General features: G+C 39.7%; 1 protein-coding gene across 1 annotated transcript in view; it reads right to left on the reverse strand.

The window, feature by feature from the left end:
• LOC146307794 (cadherin-10-like) overlaps positions 1 to 21,382 on the reverse strand; it is a 33,235-nt gene extending 11,853 nt beyond the window's left edge. The window contains exons 1-4 of the mRNA XM_084747589.1: positions 21,097 to 21,382; positions 14,274 to 14,615; positions 4,631 to 4,925; positions 1,981 to 2,100 (exon numbers count right to left, since the gene is read on the reverse strand). Of these exons, the coding sequence (XP_084603715.1) occupies positions 1,981 to 2,100; positions 4,631 to 4,925; positions 14,274 to 14,483 (625 nt within the window). The 5' untranslated portion in view covers positions 14,484 to 14,615; positions 21,097 to 21,382. The remainder of the gene's footprint in view (positions 1 to 1,980; positions 2,101 to 4,630; positions 4,926 to 14,273; positions 14,616 to 21,096) is intronic.
• Positions 21,383 to 24,181: the final 2,799 nt, after the last annotated feature.

Consider the following 24,181-nt stretch of genomic DNA (forward strand, 5'->3'; position numbering starts at 1 on the left):
AATTTAAAGGAAAACTTCATTTCAGGAAATTGATTTGCTGTTTCACTGAAAGTGAGATAAGATTAAGATCAGTTCCGTCTCTGTGCTCAACCATGTTTCTTAGAAAATTGCATTTATATACTACTAATTTGGTTTCCCAATTACTTTCTGAGGGGAAATGTAATTGCTGTTAAATTATGTTCCCTGGCAACATTTTTTTCGAGTGACAGAGAGGCTACATTTATGTACCCCATGAATGTCATAGAAGGTGGTGTGGGTCCTGCTCGGGTAAGGGAGATATTGTGGCTTCTGTTGAGAGAATGAAATATCTTACTTGCATATCTTGTTAAGCTGGTAAGGCTCAAATACATCCAAGGGTCACTTTGTTATTGGTCGTACATTCAGAGTCCCCAAACTGTATGAAAGGAGCAACTTCAGGACTCCTGAGGTTCTGCATATGAATGGAGCACAGCTGTTGCTGGTTGTTGAAATAGATTAACTGCTTATGCCGTATGTTAAACCACATTGCCCTTTCTCTTTCTCCATAAAATAAACACACCCAGCATGCAAATAAGACAATTTGCAGTTGTTGGAGTGGATAGATGTTCCCCTCTGCTTCCAGCTAACAATGGCACAGACATATGTACTCTTTACTAAACGGCCAGAGATTAAACCGATGCTGATCATCACTACTCTTAGTAAGACAGCAGATAAGCACGTTTCCCTTAACGTCAGATATTACTTAAATGCATGCTGCAAATAAATAATGTGAATAAAAAGATGAAAGTGTAAGATTTGGTGGCATCGCATGGTGAGTGTGTAGATTGCATAAACTTCGCCACGCCCTCCCCTTCCAAGTGTGCAGGACAGTGACACTCAACTTACAGCCTGCAGGACAAATCCTAATACGGTGCCAGTTTGTTCCACTACCACTTTCTAAGTCATAATGAAAATAAATGCATTTACATTGTTATTTCCAAGGAAGGAGGGAAAGGTATGTCTTGTTTTTTGTAGGATAGTATAAACACTGTAAGGCTGTTAGTAACAGAAAAGGCTGATTTCTGTTTGACGGCCTTTCAGGCTCTGCAAAGTGCAGTAGGATCAGCTGGAGATGTAACCCAGAAATTAGGGTATTTATTCAGTCCCCAGTGCTGTTCCAATTTGTTTATGAATCATTTCAACATTTCAGTGATTGCATCAAACTCTCTAAAATGTTACCAAAGCATTTACATTTTAATGCAGTTGCAGTTATCATATGTAGTAAAACATCTGATTTATTTGTCAATCCTTCTATCAAGCCAGTTGAGTCAATAAGTTAAGTTGGTAAGTCAGTTAATTTTGAAATAAAAAGAGTTCAAGGAAAAAATGTGTTGTTAATGTTCATTAATTTTGTCTGATAAATAATGTTATTTATGAATGCTTGTTTTTAAACTGGCCCCTGGCCTCCTGTCATTTTGTAGAGTGTCCCCAGGGCAAAACAAGTTGAGTGTCCCTGGTGTTGGAGAGCCAGTGGTGGCAGTGGGGAAAACAAACAAACAAACAAACAAACAAACAAAACAGACTGTATCTAGAGCCAGAGTTAGGTTTGCATTTGACTTATGTGTTTAGATTATCGGGTGCTTTCTGATGGTCACACCACCTGCTTAGATATCAGTGTTTGACAGTGAAACTAGAGAATTAACAAATCTCACAATGCACAAACTAGTGAAGGATTTCTGAACATTTGGTGCAACCCAGTCTAGATCCTAATATTTAACAGCGAAAAAATGTTTTGTTTTGTTTTTTGCCCAAATGAAAACATGTGTCACCTCACTGATAAAGATAATTTACAGTTTTAGTGAAGTTAAATCTAGAGTTTCATAGCACTGACAAGCAGATAAATTCCTTCTTCTGCTTGTTTATTGCTGAGAAACACTTAACCATGCAGTGCAAGAGATCTGTTTACAACACTCGCATGACATTAGAGACGGCATCCAAGAAATCCTGCTGGGTTTGGCTTACCATTTTCAGAATCCACAGAGAAATACGGTTGTCCCTGTAGGATGCTATATACAAGCTTGGCACTGTTCCCATACGTTTGATCGTCAGCATCAGTGGCAGTAACAGTGACGACAGATGTACCTGCAAAGAGAACATGCAAAGCTAAGTTTAATGCCGAAGCCGTGATACAGCAAGTATTGAGTCAAGACACGATCAAGTAACTGACTCAACATATTTCTATTTTTAGCTCTCTGCTCATATGGAGAGAATTTTCTGTAATGCTAGGAGTACTTCACAGCAATGCTGTGAGTCATAGTGACTAATCTCTAATTTTCATTTCAAACAACAGGGCTCTGGAGACAAGTAAATTAGTTGGCTGTAAAAAAGGCAGCAATGTCTTAGTGAAATCAATCAGGGACATAACATTAGTAGTCATTTCTTCCCTTTATAACCTATTGAATCCCAGTGGGCCAGCCATTATATTAACTCAAACTGTGCAGCCAGACTCTGTTCAGATTGAAAGAACGTTACTTTAAGTTTGATTTCAACATTCACCAAAATACCAAATGCGTATCATATGATGTACAAGGCATCTAAAAAGCAAGCATAAACACAGGATGTAAGATATTGTTAAAATAAGCTGATTACAACAACACTGAAGCTACTTAAAATTAAATCAAACAGAAGAATTTGATTTTAACTAAAGAAAAAAACAAGGTAGTTACTGCAGTTGGCTCAACTGTGGCACAGAAGTGTAGCTGGTTCTTCTCTGACACCTCGCTGAAAATTATTGGCTTGATTAAACTTGATGGATCTCTTAAATATCACTGAGCCTGAAGGTTTCAAAGTCATCAAGACTTCGTAGGAAGGTGGAAAGTGTGTATCTTTCCTGACTTCTGTACAAAAAGTAAAACATGAGGTGTTGCTAATATAGCTAATATAAAGATGTCTTTAGTGCCATACTGTTGTTCAAAGTGAAGAGCCACTGACCAAGCTGCTGTATTTGAAGAGCTTGGCGTGAGAACGTGGTCTGAGTGCTGCCTTTAGCTTAGCAAGGTCATATTACTTATCACCTTTTTTCCCTGACCTCTGTTGTCATAGCTAGAGGTGTGACAACATTAAGACAAGCTTCTATTGAGGAGCTGGAATAGAATTAGTGTGCACACAGACATGGTCTTTTATTTTCAGCTCGGGTTAAACTCTAAAATCTGTACTGAAAGTGTCATTTGGCAAAATGAAACAGTATCACTTATCCAATCACTAAAAATCAAACTACAGGGACCCTGTATGCATGTGACACATGAGCCTCCTCCACAGTCAAGAGACAGGTGCTTGAATATGTGTGGTAAATAAATAAAAATAGTAAAATTAATAAATATTTCAGCCAAGGCAACGCTCAGTTCCTCTCAGATACCCTGTCACTGAGTCACTTCCACATTAAGTCCTGCATAATCCACCCAAGCGTTTCAATAACGCCACATTGCAAATACTGTCCTTGGCATTCAGGAGACCTCTGCCGTGTCCTGTTTGGGTCCGACTGTCTCCGTGCATACTAATGAACCCTTGAACATCTGTCCCACTTAGTCCCAGCACTGATAGCATAAAAGGGAGCTGCTGATTTCTCATGGCTGGCTGGCTTGATTAACCAGTGTGTTCAGTCTGAACATATAAGGCAGTTTATTAGTCCAGAGACGAGTTGTGGTGACCCTGACCCACCTTTTGCTAGTATCCATGCAGCTGAGAAATCTAAGGACAGTGCACTATGAATTCCAAATAGGCCGCTGTTATTTGTCACCCAATAGACAATTGGTTTTTGATTTACCCTTGATTGCTCCTGTGTATTAATTTGTGGTTGCATAATTGAGGATTGATTTCAAGTTGCATGCATTATTTTCATAAGCTTTGTTTATATTCATGCCAATTGGTTTATTTATATTACTTGAATGGAATGAAGTGGAGTGCAATGAAGCAAATCCTTAATTGGAAAGACTGTGACAATCTAAACTTTCAATATTTCTACTGCCTATTAAAAATGGCAAATGGCATTACTTGTTATGAATGCCCAATGAGCCTGACCAAACAAATAACAACCACAAAATAATAACTTTGAAGAACTGAGTACAGCATCACAATAGGCCATTCTAGCTGACTGGTAAACAACACTGGTTAGTATTTTGGTTCTGCATTGCCTGAAAAGTCCATCCACCCATTATAGTGGTTTGCAGGGTCATGGGGGGCTGGAAACAATCCCGCCCGACATTAGGTGAGAGGCAGGGTACAGACAGGTCACTAGTTCATCATAGGCTTACACCCAGAGTAAACACATGGATAGGCCTCCACCCCTAATATAGAACTGGCTCAGTTTCAGTTTGTGCACCTAGGTTTGAACCATTGAGAGCATTTCAACCAAAATTAAAATTGTTCAGAACACAAATCAAAGTGAGGGTGTCATATTCTAGAGGTCGGTGCATTGTGCAACGCCCTCTGTTGGTGATGCAGCCTTGATTACATTGGTTTCATGAAAAACTGGTGAAAGTGCTGGTTGGCTAGATAGCACCAAAAATCGTGAATGAAACACTGCAGGGAAGAACAGACAGACACTCCACACAGAAAGGCACTCTCCATCTTCGAAAGTCTCTTCAGCTCTAAAACCAAACAAACCATAACTTACCAACTTCAGACATTTCTGGGACACTGGCGAAGTAGATTTCCTTCGCGAACTTTGGCGCATTGTCATTGATGTCATGGATTTTTATATTGAATTCGGTGTCGGGCTCCAGCTCCGCGTTGGTGGTCCTGTCCAACACCTTCGCGTGGAGCGTGTACATAGCTTTCTCTTCCCTGTCCAGCCTCTTGGTGGCGTGAATATCTCCAGACTTTTCGTCGATGGTGAACAGGGTGCCCGCCCCGTCTCCAGTCAGAACATACCTCACGTTGCCGTCGCCTTTGTCCATGTTGGAGTGCAGCTGGAAATGAGAGACACATTTTATACATGTTGACTCAAACGTGTGCAAATAGAGAGATGCTGTATGAGGTTCTAATTGGGGGCACTGCACTTCAGGCGGACAAAAAAACACACTCTTGCCATTTTGTGTAACCAATGGCAACAGTACAGGGGTGTTTAAAGTTAAATTCTACTGAAAAGAAAGAAAGAGGCAAAAAAAAGTTTCCCAGTCCTAATCATTACCCTTGAGCACCTCTTCACACAATAACAAAGCTTTGCTTCCCTTGTTGCTAACATCCAGTCTCTTTGCAATACCATGTGCTGTTTTTAACTGTGGCTGAAAATTTCAACAATATGCAAAATAAAATAAAATAAAATAATATCCAGCCATTGTTCTCCCAATTTAGGATTAAACCCAAGAGTCTTTTGTCTGTAGGCATTACTGAGAGAAATGTGCTTTCTCCACAATTCAATTTTAGATTTATGCTGGTTTCCAATTCTCTCTCTTTCTCTTTATTTTTTTGTATATATCTTAAAACTATTACAGGCACCATTACCAGGTTGTGTTTGTAATTCTCAGCTGTTCTCACACACCGCTTTGATTGACCAGTTTTGCCATTTGTTCTTGGGATCATAGCATACGAAAATACAACTGACTTGAAAAAATGCTTTCATAGGGTTTGGAGGGGTCAAATTGAACTCGCTAACAGGCTCTTTGGAGAAGGAAACTAGAGCCCAACTGATACTGGATTTTGAGGACCGATATCAGGAATACTAGGATATTAGGGATTTAAAAAAGTCGATATTTCTGAGTTGGTACTAAACCCAAACAGGTCAAGTCCTGGAATATCGATAAGCTCCTGACAAACAATACTGCTATCTGCATTTATAATGCTACATGAACAGTTTGCAACAATCCCTCAAATGTGGTTATCAAACGCACACAAAGACATAAAGTTATGTAGGACAGTTTCAGAATTAACTTTTGTCCAAAAACACAATCGTCATTATGTTGTGCAAAAAAAGAAAGAACTCCAAGGCGCTCTCTTTTTTTAACAATTAAAATGGCTTCATTGTCAACTCTGACGCATTTCAGCATCAAGCCTTTGTCTGCAGTGGTGTCGTTCTAGTCCACCAATAGGAATCTTCTGCTTGGACATATGTACATACATTTAATAAGTGACTTGACAGACTTCTTTGACACTTTTTGTGTTTCATATTTTTAAGTCATATAAGGAACATGAAGTGAATAAACAGTACATGCTACATGAGTTCCTTGGTGGTGAATACAAAGCATATGCTGTTTCGCCAAGTGGACTTGAACTACATTTACACCATAGTCTAGCTGTACTAAAACTTTGTGACACTCTTGTGGACACTGAACTAATGGTGTAAACCCACAGAGGAATCTATCTCTTTGTGTCACACAGAACAGAACATTGCCTCGGCACCCCCAGTGTCAAGTGTGACACACTCCATTAGTCCAGATCAAATTAGTCTTAGATTTTTCTTCCAAATTGTGCCTTTGAAAAATGATGAAAACCTGACCTACAGCAACAATTGCTAAAATTAGTCACCTCTGACCTATCCATCACCTTGAAGCGGCTCTGAGCGTCATGGAGGAGTAATGGTGGCACACTGTGACAGACACTTGATTCAAGCTCATTACTGTACTGGATCTGTCAGCAGATATATTTAGAGCACTATCTCATGGGTTCACATTTTAAATGACATGTAGTTAGGGACACAGAATGTACGTCAGTAACTTATTAATATTAATGTCTGCATGCTGTGAGGAAACTAATTATTTTTTCCCGCAGTTGGAAGAGTGATGTCAACAGTACAACTTTGAATGGAAATCAGAAATGTATTGCCAGAGTGCTAGCTATTCCCAGGCAGAATTAAAAAACGGGGACGCATGTGAAAACAAGATGCTGTCAAGTTCAAATGAACAATATGCGCAGTATTTGGGGTTGCGTTTGAAAATATTTTCATGCAGATGAACTCCATTACCCAAAGTCTATTAAAGGGGGATATCACTCAGCTTGAATTTCCACATATATTTGTGTTCTGGGACAATCTATTCATTGTTTGTGAATATAAATTCTCTCCTGAGCTGTAGACCAGTGAACCAGGGATTTATGACGTGTTATGGATGTGAAGGCTGCTACTGCTATTGACTATGAATGACAGGCTAATTTTGGCGAGCAGGAGAGTGTTTGTATGAATTTTTGCATTCAAATGGGCTTTGTAGCGGCGGTATGCGCATTTACTCCTGTGAAAAAAAGTAGTGCCACAATAACCTTTTTGTCCTTTTGAAATTCATCATCCATGTTGTGGTATATATTGGCTGTAGGAGACATTAGGACATGCTCATTAAGCACTGCTGAACTACTCTGCAACATGAAAAGAACATATTTCATCGCTGATATTCAGAACTGTTACCATTCAAGCACACTTCTACAGTGTAATAATTAGGCCAATGCCGTTTCAGACTGTGTCAGACCACATGAATTGCATTCTTAAATCTTTTGATTGTATTCTCTAGGAGTTTTTCATCTGATTATTACCATATTTCCAGTCCGCGTTGTTAATCCTCTAAAAAAAGGAACCTGAGAAGCAAAAACAACAAACACTGAGCCATCAAAGGAGCCTGTACCCTATGCAGCCAAGCTGTCTACAGCATAATAGGAATTTTACAGTCTTTGCAGAACCTTGTGGTATGTATTTTACATATTTCCCTTAGTCCCTGAGTGGGAAGCAGTGCAAGCCCTAACCCTCATGCATTTTTTGCTAATTGCTGGACGTCTCCTGTACATAACGTCAGCTTCCTAATCACATGGGTAAAGAGAACTTCTCCCCATGGTCATATAGATTTCTCACTGAGGGGTTTTGCAGAAGTAAGCAATGTTGGACTGAGTTATTATGAGATAGCACGCCATCTATAAATAATAGTGCTCCTGTACGTCTAAATCAGGGAGGCACTGTGCCAGGAACATGGAGGTTTAATGTTTGGTTTCTGCAGGGATGTCCCATAGAAACAGCATAAATTTAATTCATACAGGGTACTGACTTAAAGTGCAGAAGCTGAACTGAATGGATTTTTATTGATATATGCCAGAGGTGAGTTTTTATGTTTTGCAGTGCAGTAAACTTTGCATCTAACATGTAGTGAAAAACTATTATATCTAGTGGAGCTGGGGAAAAAAAAGGCATTGATACTCTTGACAAAGTGTGGCACAAAGTGTTTTCGCACAGCCTTAACAAAATCAAATGTTACCACTACCACATATTTGCTGGGATTTAGTGGCTCTCCTTTCAAGGCCTTGCAGCACAAACACAGCCTTTTCAAGGCCTTACAACAGAAGCACAGAAGAGAGCCTTGATGAGTTAAATCGCCTTGCACAAACACTGAGGAATTGTCAGTAAAGCAGCAAAATCATTGGCAATTCTTGTCAGGTCTCTGGTAAGCATTGCTCGGTGCTGCAAAGAGGAGATAGCAAAATAGAGCGCAGAACGGATACAGAATAATTACTCTTCCTCCCTCTCTCCCTCTGTCTCTTAAGACATAGGCAAAAAATCTTTACTACTGGAACACAGTGCTATAATGTATATTTTGCAGGTTAAAGTTACAGCTTATAGTGTGCTTTGTATTTTTATACCTCACACAAGTTCTGCAATATTCATGCATGGATGTATCAAGCAAGGCCTCGCAAATTCTCAAGGATACTTATTGGCCAAATATTAGCACAACAAAGTGAGCTACCTTGAATATTCTAATGTAGGGCAGCGCATTTCCTTTACAAGACAATACAATGTAGCAGGAATTTAATAGGATTTTGTTCACTTCAAACGTGCCACTCAAATGCTCCAGAATCCAAAGTTTGCGGTTGTATTGCTCGGCATTGCAAGTGTTCACACTTCACAGCCCTGCTTAAGAAGTAGGGCACCACAGCTGCACACAGTGAGTGCTCACACTCATTAATGGCCCCGTGAAAGTCAGTTAAAATGAGATTTGAGGGTTTTACGCTTGATGCATGCGCAGCCATGGCATGGTATATTTACAATCATAAAATATACTATGCTTCTTTTCACTGTTGACAATTGCTACTGAGTAAGTGCTCCCAAACCTTACTTTTACTAATGCAGTTATTTTTCTTATCGTTCTGCGAGGTATCAGTCAGCAGCACTCAGTGAGTAAGCTTCAAAGCAGCGTGTCTTTTGAACACCTTGATAAGCAATATAAGCTGCATTTATTATATAGTGTCGGTCTGCTGCAGTCACAGTAGTTTGCTGCTTTCTTTTCAGTTAAGGAGCTGGCTATGCAAGAGTGTGACTGTTCTTTACATCAAATTTGATTGCCGTAATCAAGAAATCAACCTCAAGTGACAGTTAGTGAGTGTGTGTGGGCTGATTGGAGAGGTTTGATTGAATGTGAAATAAACAAGGTCTCCCACAGTGCACTGCAAAGGCCATTAAATGATCTTTATGAGGAAGACCATCAAGGCATTGATGGCTTTGTGCTGGGCATGAAAGTGCTTTTTGCATATGGTCTTGGTTCTCCATCTATTTTTCTCTCCCACTTTCTCTGCTCTCTACTTCTCTAATCTATTTGCCTGTCTGTCCCTCTCTCCCTGTTGTTCTGTCTCTTTCTCTCTGTCCATTTATATGTCTTTCTAACTGTGTGTCAATTTATCTGTCTATTTGTCTTTTTTCAGCCATTCCATCTTGTGGTCTTTCTGTCTGTCTGTATCTATCACTTTATCTAGTACGGCTGCAACTAGCAATTACTTTTCGTCATCAATTGATCCTTTAAATTGCTTGTTTTTGTCTGACAACAGTCCACAACCAAAATATACTTAATTTATGATGAGACAAACTAATGGCAAGCAACATATCTTAATATTTTTCAAGCTGGAACCAGAGGAAGTTTGGCTTTTCTAAGTGATTAATCAATTATCAAAATAAACATTGATTTATTGTTGCTTGACTTATCGGTTCAACTAATTGGTGCAGCTATAATATCCATTTGTTTTTCTATCTCTGTTTCTGTTGTCCTCGCTTTTTCTTTCTGTCTTTTTATCTGTCTTTCTAACTGTGTGTCGATTTATCTGTCCATTTGTCTTTTTCAGCCATTCTGTCTAGCAATCGTTGTGTCTGTCTCTATCTATCGCCTTATCTACTGCAGCTGCAAGTAGCAATTATTTTTCATCATCGATTGATCCTTTAAATTGCTTGTTTTTGTCTGACCAGCGGTCCACAAGCCAAACATACTTAATATATAACAATATAAACCAAGAACAAGCAACATATCTTAATTTTTGAAGCTGGAACCAGAGAAAGTTTGGCGTGCCTCAATGATTAGTGCATTGTTGAATAATTTACTGATCTTCTGTTGGTTGACATTGATTAATTGAGTAATTGGTGCAGCTATAATATCTATCTGTCTTTGTAACCCTGTTTCTGTTGTTCTCTCTTTCTTTCTATTTATTTCTGTATTCTTCATAATTAATCGATGTTGACAAACAGTCCAAATCCCAAAAATACTTCATTTAGGATGACATCAACTGATGGGAAGCAACATATCTTCTTATTTTTGAAGCTGAGAAAGTTTTGCTTTTATAATCAATTATCAAAAATATTCAATCTGTTCATTGACTGATTAATGTATCAGCTGTTTATCTGTCTGTCTTTCTATCTGTCTTACTATCTGTCCTTCTGTTGCTCTAGCTTATTCTTTTCTATCTAGCTATCAATCTATCTGGCTAGCTAGCTAGCTATACATCCAATATCTTGTTTTCTACATGTCCATCTGGCCTTTAGATTGCTTTTAGGGCTGCAACTGGGGATTATTTTCATTATTCATTAATATGAAGGTTGTTTTCTTGATTAACTGATGAAAAAATTACACTCAAAATTTCCCAGAGGCCACAGTCATATCTTCAGTTGGCTTGTTTTGCCTGACTAATAATTTTAAACTTTAATATATTCAGTTTTCTGCCATATATGATAAAGAAAAACAACAAATCTTCGCAAGCTGAACCCAAAGAATGTTTTGCATGTTTGCTAAAGAAAATGGCTGAAATGATTAATCACCTAATCAACTTTTCATTGTAGCTCTGCTTGTTTTCTATCTGTAACTGGTTCTCTATCTATCTATTTATCTCTCCTTTAACTTGTTCTCTCTATATCTGTCTCTGTTCACATCACAGTCTGTCCCTCTTTCTAAAACTCCAAAGTTAAACTGATGGAATTAGTGATACGGATCGCCACAGCTCCCTCTGTAAAGCGGAGTGGCAGTCTGTGGCTGCCCTATTTTTTCCCCTCAGTAATTTATTACAGCCTCGTGTTTTTCTGACACTTTAATAGTGAATGATATTGGACACGGGGAAGAGTGGGGAACTGGTGAATGTGATGCTGTCATGCCGCAGAAGCTGGGTGCCAGAGAGCATCAAAGAGTCGAGAAGAAAGCCACATCGCACCAGTCACTGACATATCAAGGGATGGCCCCATTTATAGTTAGCATTTGCTTTGCTGCTTCATCACATAACACAACAAGGTGAATTTCATTGGCCTTCTTGATTGATATGTTTTCGTCTTCCTCCTCCTCCTCTCCCTATTCCATTTATTTTTGCTGTTTCTTTCTCTTCACCACATCAGGATGATGGTTTCTGCAAAAGAAGTTGTCATATCCCCCTACTCAACCTCGCACAAGACACTTGTTTACTCCGGAGAATGAGGTGTGTGATGAAAGCCAGCTTCCTCTGAGAAAATTGGCTGTCGACAGTCACCTCATTTCCCTCCCTCGAGTTGATAACTGTAGCATTCCCCATCACACCTGTCTTTATAGTGCTAGCACGGGTGAGCTGACAAGAACCTCTCTGATCTGGGTGGGTGGGGAGGAGGAGCTTTGTCCCGAAACTCTCCCTTTTTTTTTGATTCTTAGGGAGAGAAGTGACTTGCAAGAGCTGTAGTTTCTGAATTCGGTCTCAAATCGGTTTTCTGACACCTAACACTGGTGTAAGTAAGTTTTGAGTTGGACTTGTCCCGGTCTTGACCTGATATTGATTATTGATTTTTGTACATGTTTCTCTATTTGTCTCTGATAAACTTCTGTACAGAGTAAAGACGAACTCCTACAAATACAACATGTTTGGCCATGGAAAAGCAATGTAGTAGAAAGCATTTAATGCTTTTAGGTACCTAGTGTTTAAGGCAATACAATATCCTGCCTGACATTTGGTTTGCAGCATTGCAAAATAAGGCAGTGTTATGTGACTTTTCCTGTACCAGCACTGTGTGCAAAAAAACAGACAAAAATGTTCTATTTTGTTTGCCTAGGACTTTTTTTTTTTGCTGGTAACAAAAGAGACACCAAGCATATTTTTTTCAACACTAGTATTGTTTCAAAGTTCAAAATTCTGGTATTGTGATGACTCTAGTTTTGACCACTGTGTAATTATTTTAAGTGTCACTTTAGTTGCTATGCATTAGGCGTCACTGTTTTTGTAAAGATGCAAAGGCCCTCCCCTTCCAGAGGACCACCATGGGAACTTATTTCAGAAAAAAAAATATATGTACGGTAGTCAACGACAAGAGAAACTATTTTTTGATCCTGATTGAATTGTGCCATGAATCACACATGTGATGTTTGTCAATTTAAAAGATAATTTAACAAGTCAGGAAAGCCACAGTTTGTCATAAAACTGCTGAAATATAAGACTATAAAAATAGATAAATAGAAAGACTACACACTCAAAAGTCACATAAGCAATGTCGCTCATTTAACACTCAACGAAACCTTGTACAACTTGTCTTGTGTGCTAGCTTTGACAGAACCAACTAACTCTCTTTTTCCATCGCAGCAGCTCTCAAAAAGGATGGACTTGAAGTCATTTCATCTTTTTTATCGAGGTGAAATGTGGCAAGGTGACTGTCATGGTGGTTTTTGTGTGAAACTAGAGGTTTTACACTAAAATGAATGATACTTTACTATATTTACGACAGGCTGACATGGTCTTGACTTGCTAAATTCTCTTTTCATTTGACAAATACCATTCGTGTAATTCATGGTTTGTTGTAAAGAAAATGAAGCGCCATTTAGGTCTGTGTGAACATCAGTGGACTAGACCTGACGTGGACATCATTTTGACACATTTTACCCACAGATATATAACAGAACCCAGATAGGGCATTGCTATTTATGGTTGCTTCCAAATTTTCCCAGTGGCCACTCGCAGACTTGCAGCAAAAATTCCCCTGTTGCCCAAAAACATTTTCCCCACAAGTCAGCATTTTAAAAAAGAGGTTTGTAAAACTGTTGACAGAACACCTTGAACTGAAAACAAGGTCAATTATCACTCTTTGTAGTATGAATTTTGTTCCATTGATGTTTTTTTTTTTTTTGGGGGGGAAAACTTTGCTCAAGCCCAGAAAAGTAATTTAAGAATCTGTGATTTCATCATAATGTGAAGTTTATGGAGCGAGCAAGAACCTCCAAAGTAAACCTGGGAGCCAGAAAACTTGGACTGAATTGGTTCCATCTTTGCATCATAGTACATCCATGGTTTCACCTCGCTCTTTCAGAAAAAGGGAAGAAAGTATCAAAAGAAGTCTGGCCATGTTAAGAGCTGCAGCTACGGCAAAGCAAAAGCACAGTCTTATACTTCAGTTTGATGATAAACTGCGACGTTCAAACAACAAACGTGCTCATAATTCATGGCACAATTCAAACAGGATAAAAAAAACCCTACATATTTTAAATAAAGTCCGGAAGTGGAGGACCTTCGCCTCTTTATTTGTCTGTCATGTGTCACAGTGACCTTGTGCTTCCTAGTGGGGTCATTCTGGAATAAAGAAAAGACCATTTCTTTTCTTTTGTGTGCCTCTTTTTTTTTTTTTTTTTTTTAAAAGAACTTGCCGACAGCTCAGATGACTCATGGCTCATGCACGTTTGGCAGTATCGACTGATTTGAGCAGTTATTACGAGGCTTGTTTGATGAACAAGACTTAATATTAACGGTTGAAAAAAAGCCACACGTTGTTGTTTTTGGTTAATGATGAGATGTGTTTCACTGATGGCCTCTGCCCAACAACAAATCAATGGAACTTTGATTTTGGATGTAATAGTATGCTTTTCAGTGAACAAACAGCATGATTAAAATGTACTGTTCAGAAGAAGCGAGTAAGACTGGAGGCAAAGAGAGCAGTCCATGTGCACTCGCTGTGTATCTGATAGCTCCAGTTAACTGTGCCTGTAACAGCCAGATTCCTGGCAGCCCATTTGTCTTCAGCCAATTACATCAAACACTACTTCAACAAGCTAAACCTTCTATAATTAGTCTGCAGACAATGTGTTTGGACATGTTACCTTGCCGACATATTGATGGTCATTTCCTGTGTATTCCTCGAGCAGAAAGAATTGATTCCACATCCATCCACGCTTGGACCGCTGAAGAATCCGCCCGTCACCCTCTGGCATCCCAAACAGATTCCCAATATTCCCAGGCGTGAAAGGCAGGGCGGCACTGGGCCACAGGATAGAGAGCATCAGGAGGAGCAGAACCTGATTGGGTATCATGGTATCCAATCAGCTGGGAAATGTCCTGGACGACTTCTGAATTATGGTAATAAGCTACTGATAGGATGCACACTGGAAGGCAGTGTCATCAGAACAGACATTGTATTCCTCTCTTTGATGTCCTTCAGATCCCTGTGAAAAGGAGACAACTTTAATCAGAAATCACTTCATGACATTTATGTATGTCTTTTACAATAAAAGTTGAATCCTATCAAGGTGGAAGAACCAGCGAGGCAGCATGCAGACCACAAAACTGTTCTGAAAAGCCAAAGTGCAGTAAGTAGGGCTACACATTGAGTCAAAATTGTCTTACAATCAGATTTTTTGACATTTTGCCATACTAATGCATAATTCCACAGAAAGTTAAAACAAAACAGAGCTAAAAATCAAACCAAATGGTCAAGGGCACAGCTAGCTAAAGCAAGATGACTAAATCCTGCTAAAACTAGCTACAGACAGCCACAGCTAGCCTTGACAGGAGCCCCCTAACTGTTACATACATTGATTAACAGATCAATTTCAATGAAATAAGATCCCCGTATATTAGTTTGTTATCCCGCATAACTAAGACAGAAGCCAAATCCAGTCACAGAGAATTAAAGCTAGTCCCGCTACAAGGCTAACTAGTAGTAGTAGTAGTAGTAAGTAGTAGTTGCAGTAGCAGATGGAAAGCTGAAAGAACAAGTCACATTTCCTGAGGTATTTCCAAAGGTTTAGCCGACATAAGTTATGTTTTTGCAGTAAAATAAGAAGTACAAAAAGAAGGAATTTGAAGGCAGAATAGCTGTTATAATACCCAGATTTTAAACTTTGCTACAATACTAGTTTTAAAAATGATACTCAGTAGCTCTTTTGATACCACAGACAAAAGAAACAAAAGTCCTGCTCTCACAAAATATCATTTACAACACGCACAAAGTGCTGGCACAGAAAAAAAAAAGTCACTGAACAGTGTCTGGTTTTGCTGCAAGCCAAATGTCAGGCAAGACAATACAGACTGAACTGAACTGAATTCATAACTTTGGTATTTTTCATACTAAGATTAAGGGATACTGTGTTTTTTTATGTAGGATTGAAAACACAAACATGAACACTCATTTCTGTCACTTGCATCTCTCTCTTTTACTGTTTGCTTTACCAGGACAATTAATTATGCAGTCAGCAAATGGGGATTCCTTCTGTGTGCATCATGTGAGCAAAGGAGATCTTCTAAGTCATAAAACTCAAGGGTATATTAAATTCACTGTCCATAAAATGAAAAATACAAATTAATACAGTAATAACTTTCTAAAACTATTCAACGCCTGTTTAGAAAATGTATTTGCTGCAGTCTTTCATAGAATTTAAATAATCGAAAAAAAAATCTGCAAAACTAATTCAATAAGAGGAAGATTTTGTTTAGATTTCAGTAAACACAATACATACTTCCCACATCAACCAAACAAGACAGAAAGACAAAACAAAACCACACATTTACTCCACATAAACACACAATATCGACATTTGTATCATCACTTCTGTTTAACTAAAAACAAAATATTTAAAATAAACACACACATCATATATAACTTGAACACTACTTCCTCTTTATCAACCACCCCCATCTTTTGTCCTACATCAACTCATCCCTTTAGATTCTGACCACTCCTAGGTGGCATTATTGTCCACCTGCCCTACATTCAAACACAACGAAAAAACACAAAACAAAAGCCAAAAACCTCAACCCAGGTGTGTTATTTTTGTTATTAGACTTCTAATCTAAGGGAACGATTCATGACTGAAAGAAATTATCTGGTATCTGGATTACCAAGAAGATTGCAATCATCATAGTGCATCTTTAACGATTATCGAAATTCAAACAAAGTTTAATCACTGCAGCTACAACTCCCTGCCATGTCTCCTGCTTTCCCCTGTATTTGAGTAGTACAGGAACGAGACGCACTTCACTAATTATGAGTCGCATTACTGATGATAAGCAAACAGTGCTTCGCAGCCGGTGAGCGTGTTTGAGTAGCATTATGCGAGCACCTCCAGGAGCAGAATGCCTCTGACATGAGGAAAAAGACACCACTGTAAAACACTGCTGAAAGTCAGGTTTTTATTTTTATGTCCCGCTTTTATGCCACTCTCATTGTGATACATTGCAACACTGCAGAGCAACCGCATGTGGAGATAAATTGCCTTTCTAAGGATAAGTTTGTCTTTTTCACCCCCTTCGTCCCTTTAACACATTTTCTCCAAGATTCCGACTCCAGTTCGTATGTGCATACAATTCTGACGGTTGGATCGTAATTCCCCCGAGATGTTATGATGTAACAAGTGATGAATTGCAAAAAAACCCATCGGGTGTCCTTCAGGCTTTGTGCAATGTGCTGTGAAAAGGTATTTTGTGTTATTGGTTGTCTTCTTCCGATACTTCACTAAGGCTATGTCCCCAGCAGGACTCGTCCTGATAGGTAATTTGGATATGCATGCATAATTTATGGTCTTTTAGAAGTTAATCCTAATAAATCTTGCCTCTCTTTCTAATAGAGCCCATTTAGTAGGTTTCCTGTGTAAAGTCTAGAATACCAGAGTTATCCTGACAAGCATTCACTGTGTACCTCTGGGAAAGGCACATTCGACTTTAGCAATTCTTCTGCTTTTGTTCACAGCTCTTAAATAAGGACTGTAATGTCAGCGGAGGCAGTCACTATGAACAAATTAGTATTATGGTTCCATTGATGAAAGCGAAGTACGGAATATAAATGAATGTAATCCTTTGAATAGAGAATCAAATAGCTGAGCTAACGAGATCTCGACGTAAAACATTGCTCATTCTGCACATTCTTCGCCGCTCAGACAGTTTTACTCAATTGAATCTGTTTAATCAGCAATAATTTTCAAATACTGCGCAAGTTCGGAAGACTTTTTTGCCAAAGTTGATGAAAGTTTGTTATGGATGAACATCGCCATGAGGGCTAAAAAACACTGAGAACACAGATTAATGTTTCCAGCCACAGCAGCACAGTAGAACTGAACCAAACCTTCAAAGAATCTCTAAATTTATTGAAGGAGATAACATAAATATGAATTTTGCCACTGTCTCTTTCTGTCAGTCAAAGTGCTGCTGTAATTGCAGAAGAGATAAAACATAGATAGTGTTGTAAACTGCTGATCAGTGCTACAATTTTTATGTTATTTTCCTCTGCATGCCCATAATGTGGCATGAGTGTGACACGTGCATTCCCGAAATCAGGAAACGCTGCCTCGCAATTAATCTAGTCTGATGCTTGTGATTGCATTTTCTAATTATCATTCCAGCCTGTCCTTGAGTTTTAATAGCATTCTGGATATTAATCTTTGATGTGGTGTGCCTATTAAGCATTAGGCCAGTGTGTCTTTTCAGAATTCTTCCAAACACTCCATTAAAGGATGAGTGAGCACGCTGAATCCATGCCAGAGCCTATAGACTCAAGCTGAATTATCTCAACTTATTCAGCCTATTAAACAGTGGGGTTTATTAAAAAAAGAAGTTGTTTATGATTAGATTAAGTTGTAGACAGCTTATATGGCTTGGCATAAAAAAAAAAACAGAGATGTGAAGGGACGGAATTGTTAAATATGCTTTTAAAGTGTTGTCTAGCGCTGTTATTCTTAATCTTGGCTAAGACACATTCTGGCAAGAGCTCCGCTGTGCTCCACTTCTGTAATCTGCAAAATTATACATTCTTGTTTTGCTGAATAAGAATATCTTTGATCAGATATAAACTAGCTGTTCATCAGGATATGCTTCCTAGAAAAGCACAGCCTCGCACATTAGTCTGTATAAATTTGTGTGCACATGCATTCCAAAATTGAACATGCAGGCTTCCCTGCGAACATTAAACTGAGCCCTGCAACTAAGCACTTTTTATGGCTTCTCTGACTTTAGTAGGACAATAATTTTAGGTGCAGTGTGCAGCAGGAGTCTGGCTGGTAAACCTTTTCAAGAGGTCTTGCATGCATAATAAATTCATAATCCTCCATACATGGGAGAATATTTAAAAAAAAAACATCTAAATTGACCATCTGTTCTGTACTTTGCTGCAACCTTTGGCACAGAAATGATAAAATATACTGCTTTTATAATGCAACGCTATATTTTCACCCTGATTATGACACATTTTTTCTACTGCAAAGGCAAAAAAAAAAAAATCATAAGTGGACTCGGTAAACTAAATATTTTGAAAAAATAAATAATAATAGCATTTCTAACTTATGTTTTACTGCATATTATCTCCTCTAGAATAAAGCAAACCAACACACACGCACATTGATGAACAGTTGCAGTTACACAAAGGTGGGACGACATAATTAAGCATCCACCATCCAAAACCTCCTACCTACTGCAAAAATATCAAGCAAATATAAAACTGCTGGCATTCAAACAGCATTTTAATTATAGTCTTATTAAGTTGCACTGTTGAGGAATGCAACAAGTGACTGTAATGTGTTTGAACCATAAATTAACACGTGCAGAGGAACATTAATGGTTAGAGGAAGAGACAAAGATGGAGAGAGGACAACAGGGGGTTGCAAGGTCATAAAACGGGAGTCACGATTAGTCTTGGTGATCATTTGTACCTACACCTTTCATCCAGCAACATGATTTACAACCAGTAAATGCAGCATTTTCCTACATCTAACACTCACTATACGTGTGACTTGGGTTTCAAGAAGCCAGTGTTGTATGATTGGCACTTTGAGTGGCTTCGGTGATTGCTCGCTGGTATTGACAGGCCGGCACAGAGTGTAAATCTAGCATGAGGGGCGTTGATGCACCAAGACGCAGCAGCCGCGCAAACGTCCACTTGGTGGAGCCCTAGACCTTCCCAAGTCTGCCTCCACTGGCTGCAGTCTTTGGCAAACCTCAGCAAGCTTTACTCATGTTTTGAAATCCTCTAAGCAATTTTGTGATACAGTGCACACTTCCTTGTTGAAAAGCTACTCCAAAAGGGGAGGGAGGGCCTTCTTTCTTGAAAAGGGTATGTTCATAGTGAAAATGTAACATAAAATCCACTCTATTATTGATAAAAATAAATAAATTCATTATATTGAGAGGCTTTTAGAAGCGTGTATGCATGTTAACAAGGAATTATAATGCCTGCTTTGCAGAAGATGAAACAGCTATGTGAAGGAAAGTCTGTGCAGGTTAGCATGCTCAAATACACACTGGCAAAAGGCGCTGTAAGAATTTTAAAATGCATGAATGTCGGCCTAAAAAGGGACTAAAATGTCCACATTAATCACATTATTTTGTCAAGAAAATGCACAAATTTCCTCCTCCCTGTTTAGTATTTTCTCACTAACATTGTACGTTATACAGTATAAATATTCATGCTTAATCCTTAATCCTAAACCAGCTGTGTGAATGCTCATGAGAGCCTCTGTGCCTGTGTGGGAGAATGGATTTCCACCTCTTTTCATGTCAACACCGAAAGGTCACTCCATATCTGACAATAATTCAGGGAGTGTGTTAGTGGCTAATTTGCACTAAACAATAATGGCGTTACATGGGTGACCTGGTGCACACGACCATAGCCATAAAATATCACTCCGGGGGACTGTGAAGCTGTCGGCGTGCGAGGCAGCACAGAGAGGGACTAGGCGACTGGAAAGAGTGAAAAAGAGTGAGGGGTGGATTAAGTTTGTGCTGTGGAGGATATGCACATGTACATACTCGGCAACACTGTTGGCTGCTCTCGCTGCGCTGCTCGAACACCGCGATAAACACCTCCATGCGTTTTTTAGAGATATGAATGGTACACTGCCTCTCCATCAAATCTGCCCAGAGCACATCACAAGTACGATTTGCCCCAACTGCCTCTCAGCAGACAGACAAATGTCTACACACACATGCACACAGAGAGAGCTTGGCATGGACACTTGAACAGGTGCACACACAGATGCACACACACTTGCAGTCTTATATATTGCACATGTGCACATAAGGTGTATATGCATCTATTGGTGCACAGTATGGAGTTAATTAGACAAGGCAGTTTGGATTAAGTGACAAAGTTATTGCTAGTCTTTCTAAAACCACGGTGTACCCCCTAATACTAATGCCCACCTTAAAGTTATATATGCACTGTTCACTGTGTGACAGGTGTCATGAGGGCTAAAGAAATGGGGGCTGATCCATGAATATATTTTAAAAGGAGCTAAAGAATGGGGGCTTATCCAGGTTTATTTAAAAAAAATGCACTCATACTAATTTTGAGGTTTGTTTTATCATTAAAGAGCTTAAAGTTCCAATTAGTGAGAAAAAAAAAACAGATTATTGAAAATCTCCCTTGGCACTACCACGTACAGTTTCATTCATTTCATTCTCAAGCACACCCTGTACATAAATAAATTATGAAGACAAATTCAAATTAGAGTATTGAACAGCAAATCTAATCATTCCCCACTTCAGTCGATTTAGCTGTTATCAGCCTCTTTGAAGTTGCAACACTTTTCATGAGATATCCACACTGCTGCTGCATTAGTCTGGCTTTGTCACAGTGCAAGGAGCAGATCATCCCCTGGAGTCTGGAGGCAGACAAAATATAAATATATCCTTAAAACATTAATCAGAAAAAGCCCTTACCTTTGATTTTCACAGCTTAGCATCCATCTGTGTCACAGAGTGCGCAGTGACTGTGTTCCTACTCCTTAGCAGTGCTTAGCGGTGGAGAATCTGACTCCTCACGGCAGTGCTTACATTCCAAGACTGACAACAGCACAGCTGGTGCGAATGTGTATGGGAGTGTGTGTGTGCGTGTGTGTCTCCTGCCTGCCTCCCTCCCTCGCTCTATGCTTCTCTCTTTCTCTCTGCCCTCCCTCGCTCCATTTCTCCTCCCTGCTCTCTGGCTTCTCTCCCTTTTCCTCCTCTACACTTTCTTTCTATCATCTCTCTCCCTGTGTCTCTCTTTCTCTGTCTCTGCCCCCCCCCCTTTCCTCCTCCTCCTCTTCCTCCTCCCTCCCTCCCTCCCTCCCTCCCTCTCTATCCCCTCCTCTCTCTTTCTCTAGCAGTGCATCACTTCTGGCGGTGGATGTCACCGAGGCTGAAGCTGAGGCGACTCTGCCCCTGATTGGCTGCCATTCACAAGTTAGCGATAAAGAAAAGGGGAGAAAGAAAAACGGGAAGAAAAGCAAAAGGGAGGGCGGGGAGGAGGGAAGGAGGGTGGGGGGGGGGGGGGGGGGGGGTAGTGCCCTTACATCCCAGTGAGCATCAGTTGACTGTGGAATGGAGAAACAGGGGAGGTTAGAGGCTGAAGAAGAAGAGGGTGGACGCTGGGAAGGCACAGAGTGTTTTCCTTTTTTTCTTGCCGTGAATGCATCCAGAAAGCTCTCTTCATAAGAGGCTGCGCCGCTGAAAGCAACTGCTATGACGGATCGACTGTATGATGTTTGATGTCTAAAGCAATCGGCCCAATCTAATCTCTTTTTCAATGACAGTGGAATGAAGGAGAAAAAGGCCATAACTTGTAAATCAACCACGCAGTGAGGGGTGGGGTGCACTTTTTTTTTTTTGCCCCTGTTCATCTTCATCTTCTCGTCCTGCTGACTTGGCCGGCAGTATGTGGCAGGTGCACATGCAGTCCAGGCACTCTGTCATCTCTTCTCATTACATGCCCCATGTTGGATGCATATCAATACGTCTCCATACAGTACGTGCGATTGAGAGTGATATAGCCATTTTAATTCAACTGAAGGAGTGCCGGATGATATATCATGGAGCTGTTTGATGTGAGGCGTGAGACAGAGGGGGGACGGGGAGTTATTAGAGCCGATATCCGTCCCCAACATGTACCTTGAGCGGATAAACGATCGGTTGAAGTGACTTTGAAATGCATGGGATGCCGCTCACAGCCGCGCTGTTGATGAATAATTTAAGAAAAGCAGCGGTTTCACTGGCCAACCTCATCCGAGCTCAAGTTTTATCTCTCAATATCAGTGTGAATAGATTATCAGCTCAAACTCTCTGCGCCAGATAAATAAAAATGCAAACAGGCCAAACTAATTAACATCCGAACAAGCGGCGAGGTAGCCTCCCTCTGATACCAAGCCAAGTCCTCGCAGTTCATAATTCACTCCCTTGTTGTGTTTATGGTGCTGGGAGATTAAGAAGTAGGTGTGGGTTTGTATTTGTTCGTGTGTGCATATGTTGGCTTGTGTACTGTATTTGTATGTATGACTGGGGGGAGGAGAGGTGTGTCATGTTTACTTATACCCATGTGTGTAAGCGATGGATGCAAGTGTGTGTCTCTGTGAGTTTGTAAGAGTGTGTGTGTGTGTGTGTGTGTGTGTGTGTGTGTGTGTGTGTGGTGTTCCCCACTAACAAGCCACTGAAAGAAAAAATAAAAACAGAAAGCAGGCTAATTTGTACATCTCTGCATAGAATTAGTATTAATTTACCTGCTATCTACGCCCCTGGGACGTTAATAACGCTGTTGTTACAAAGCCCAAACAACTCTGTGCAAACATCAGAGAACAAGAACAAGCATTGTACCCAACTGGTTCAGGAAATATAGAAACAAGTTCTCAGAACCGCACACAAAACAACAAAAAAATTCCAATCTTCTCATCTTGATTTCACCGCAGGCCTTCCAGGCAAGCAATTTCCAAATTCCCATTGTTTGTCCTCCCTCTCCTGATGAGGACTCCATTACATTAAATCAAAGTTTTCCAGGCTGAGGAAACAGCTTCCTTAAGTAAGGGTGTCTCCTGATCCTCTCCCAATTCTCCGTGTCAGCTCCCATCAGCATCACCAGCTTGTTGCACTTGCATTCACCTCCACAGTCCTAGCTGCTGCTGATTAGTTCTCTGATTTCCCCGCGCCTTCCCAAAGGAACGCTCAAGTGCGGATGTCTACCCACTGTTTGCTGTGCTAGCATAACAGCTGCAGCTGCTGATAGGTTATTGATATAGCTCCCTGCATGGCAATGACAAGACCACATTAGCTGAGCACTGAAAACTCAAATCCCGTCTCCTGTTGCTCCTGAGCCTTTGCAAAGGTTTAGGCTGAGGGTACAAAGCCTTTCTGCATCTTCCCCTTTTACAATAAACAATGTGTTTGTCATAAAAAAGTGAGACTTTCTCAGGATTGGAGCCCAGCCAGTATATTGTCCTGATATGGGAGTAACAGATATATAAGAATTGGTGTATTTGTTTAGCAATATGCGCTATGATTTGCTGCTTGGGACGATTTAGATTTATCCGAATGAGGAACTTTTATAAGAAGAAGAGAAGCTTCTTGGCACGTGTAAACTCTGAGAAGCTGTTTCTTGTTTTACAACCTGCCCCTCATTGAATAAGAAAATATTCAGCAATTAACAGATCCTGACCAGTACTGATGTTTAGTTGGCTATTTATTTTATTTATATTTATTCTTTATTTACTCAGTGTTGCTTTCTATCAATTAAAATGTTAAATAAAATATCTAATATATAATCTGTAATGAAGTTATTTGTTTAAGAAAAGCAGCCTTCTTAGTACCTTTGCATGGTGATATTGGTGCACAATTGGGGCACAATCCACACAGGAAAGGCCTATTTTTATTTAAAATTGGCCACCATATTGATAATCTGAATATTTCTCGTCTAAAATCAGTATCGGTCTCAAAAAGCCCACATTGGTTGGGAACATTCAGCATCATCCAGTGATTGCAACTTTTGAAGACAAAAACAGGA

The sequence above is a fragment of the Lutjanus erythropterus genome, chromosome 21 (genome assembly GCF_056507025.1).
Source record: "Lutjanus erythropterus isolate fLutEry1 chromosome 21, fLutEry1.hap2, whole genome shotgun sequence".
NCBI classification, from domain to species: domain Eukaryota; kingdom Metazoa; phylum Chordata; class Actinopteri; order Lutjaniformes; family Lutjanidae; genus Lutjanus; species Lutjanus erythropterus.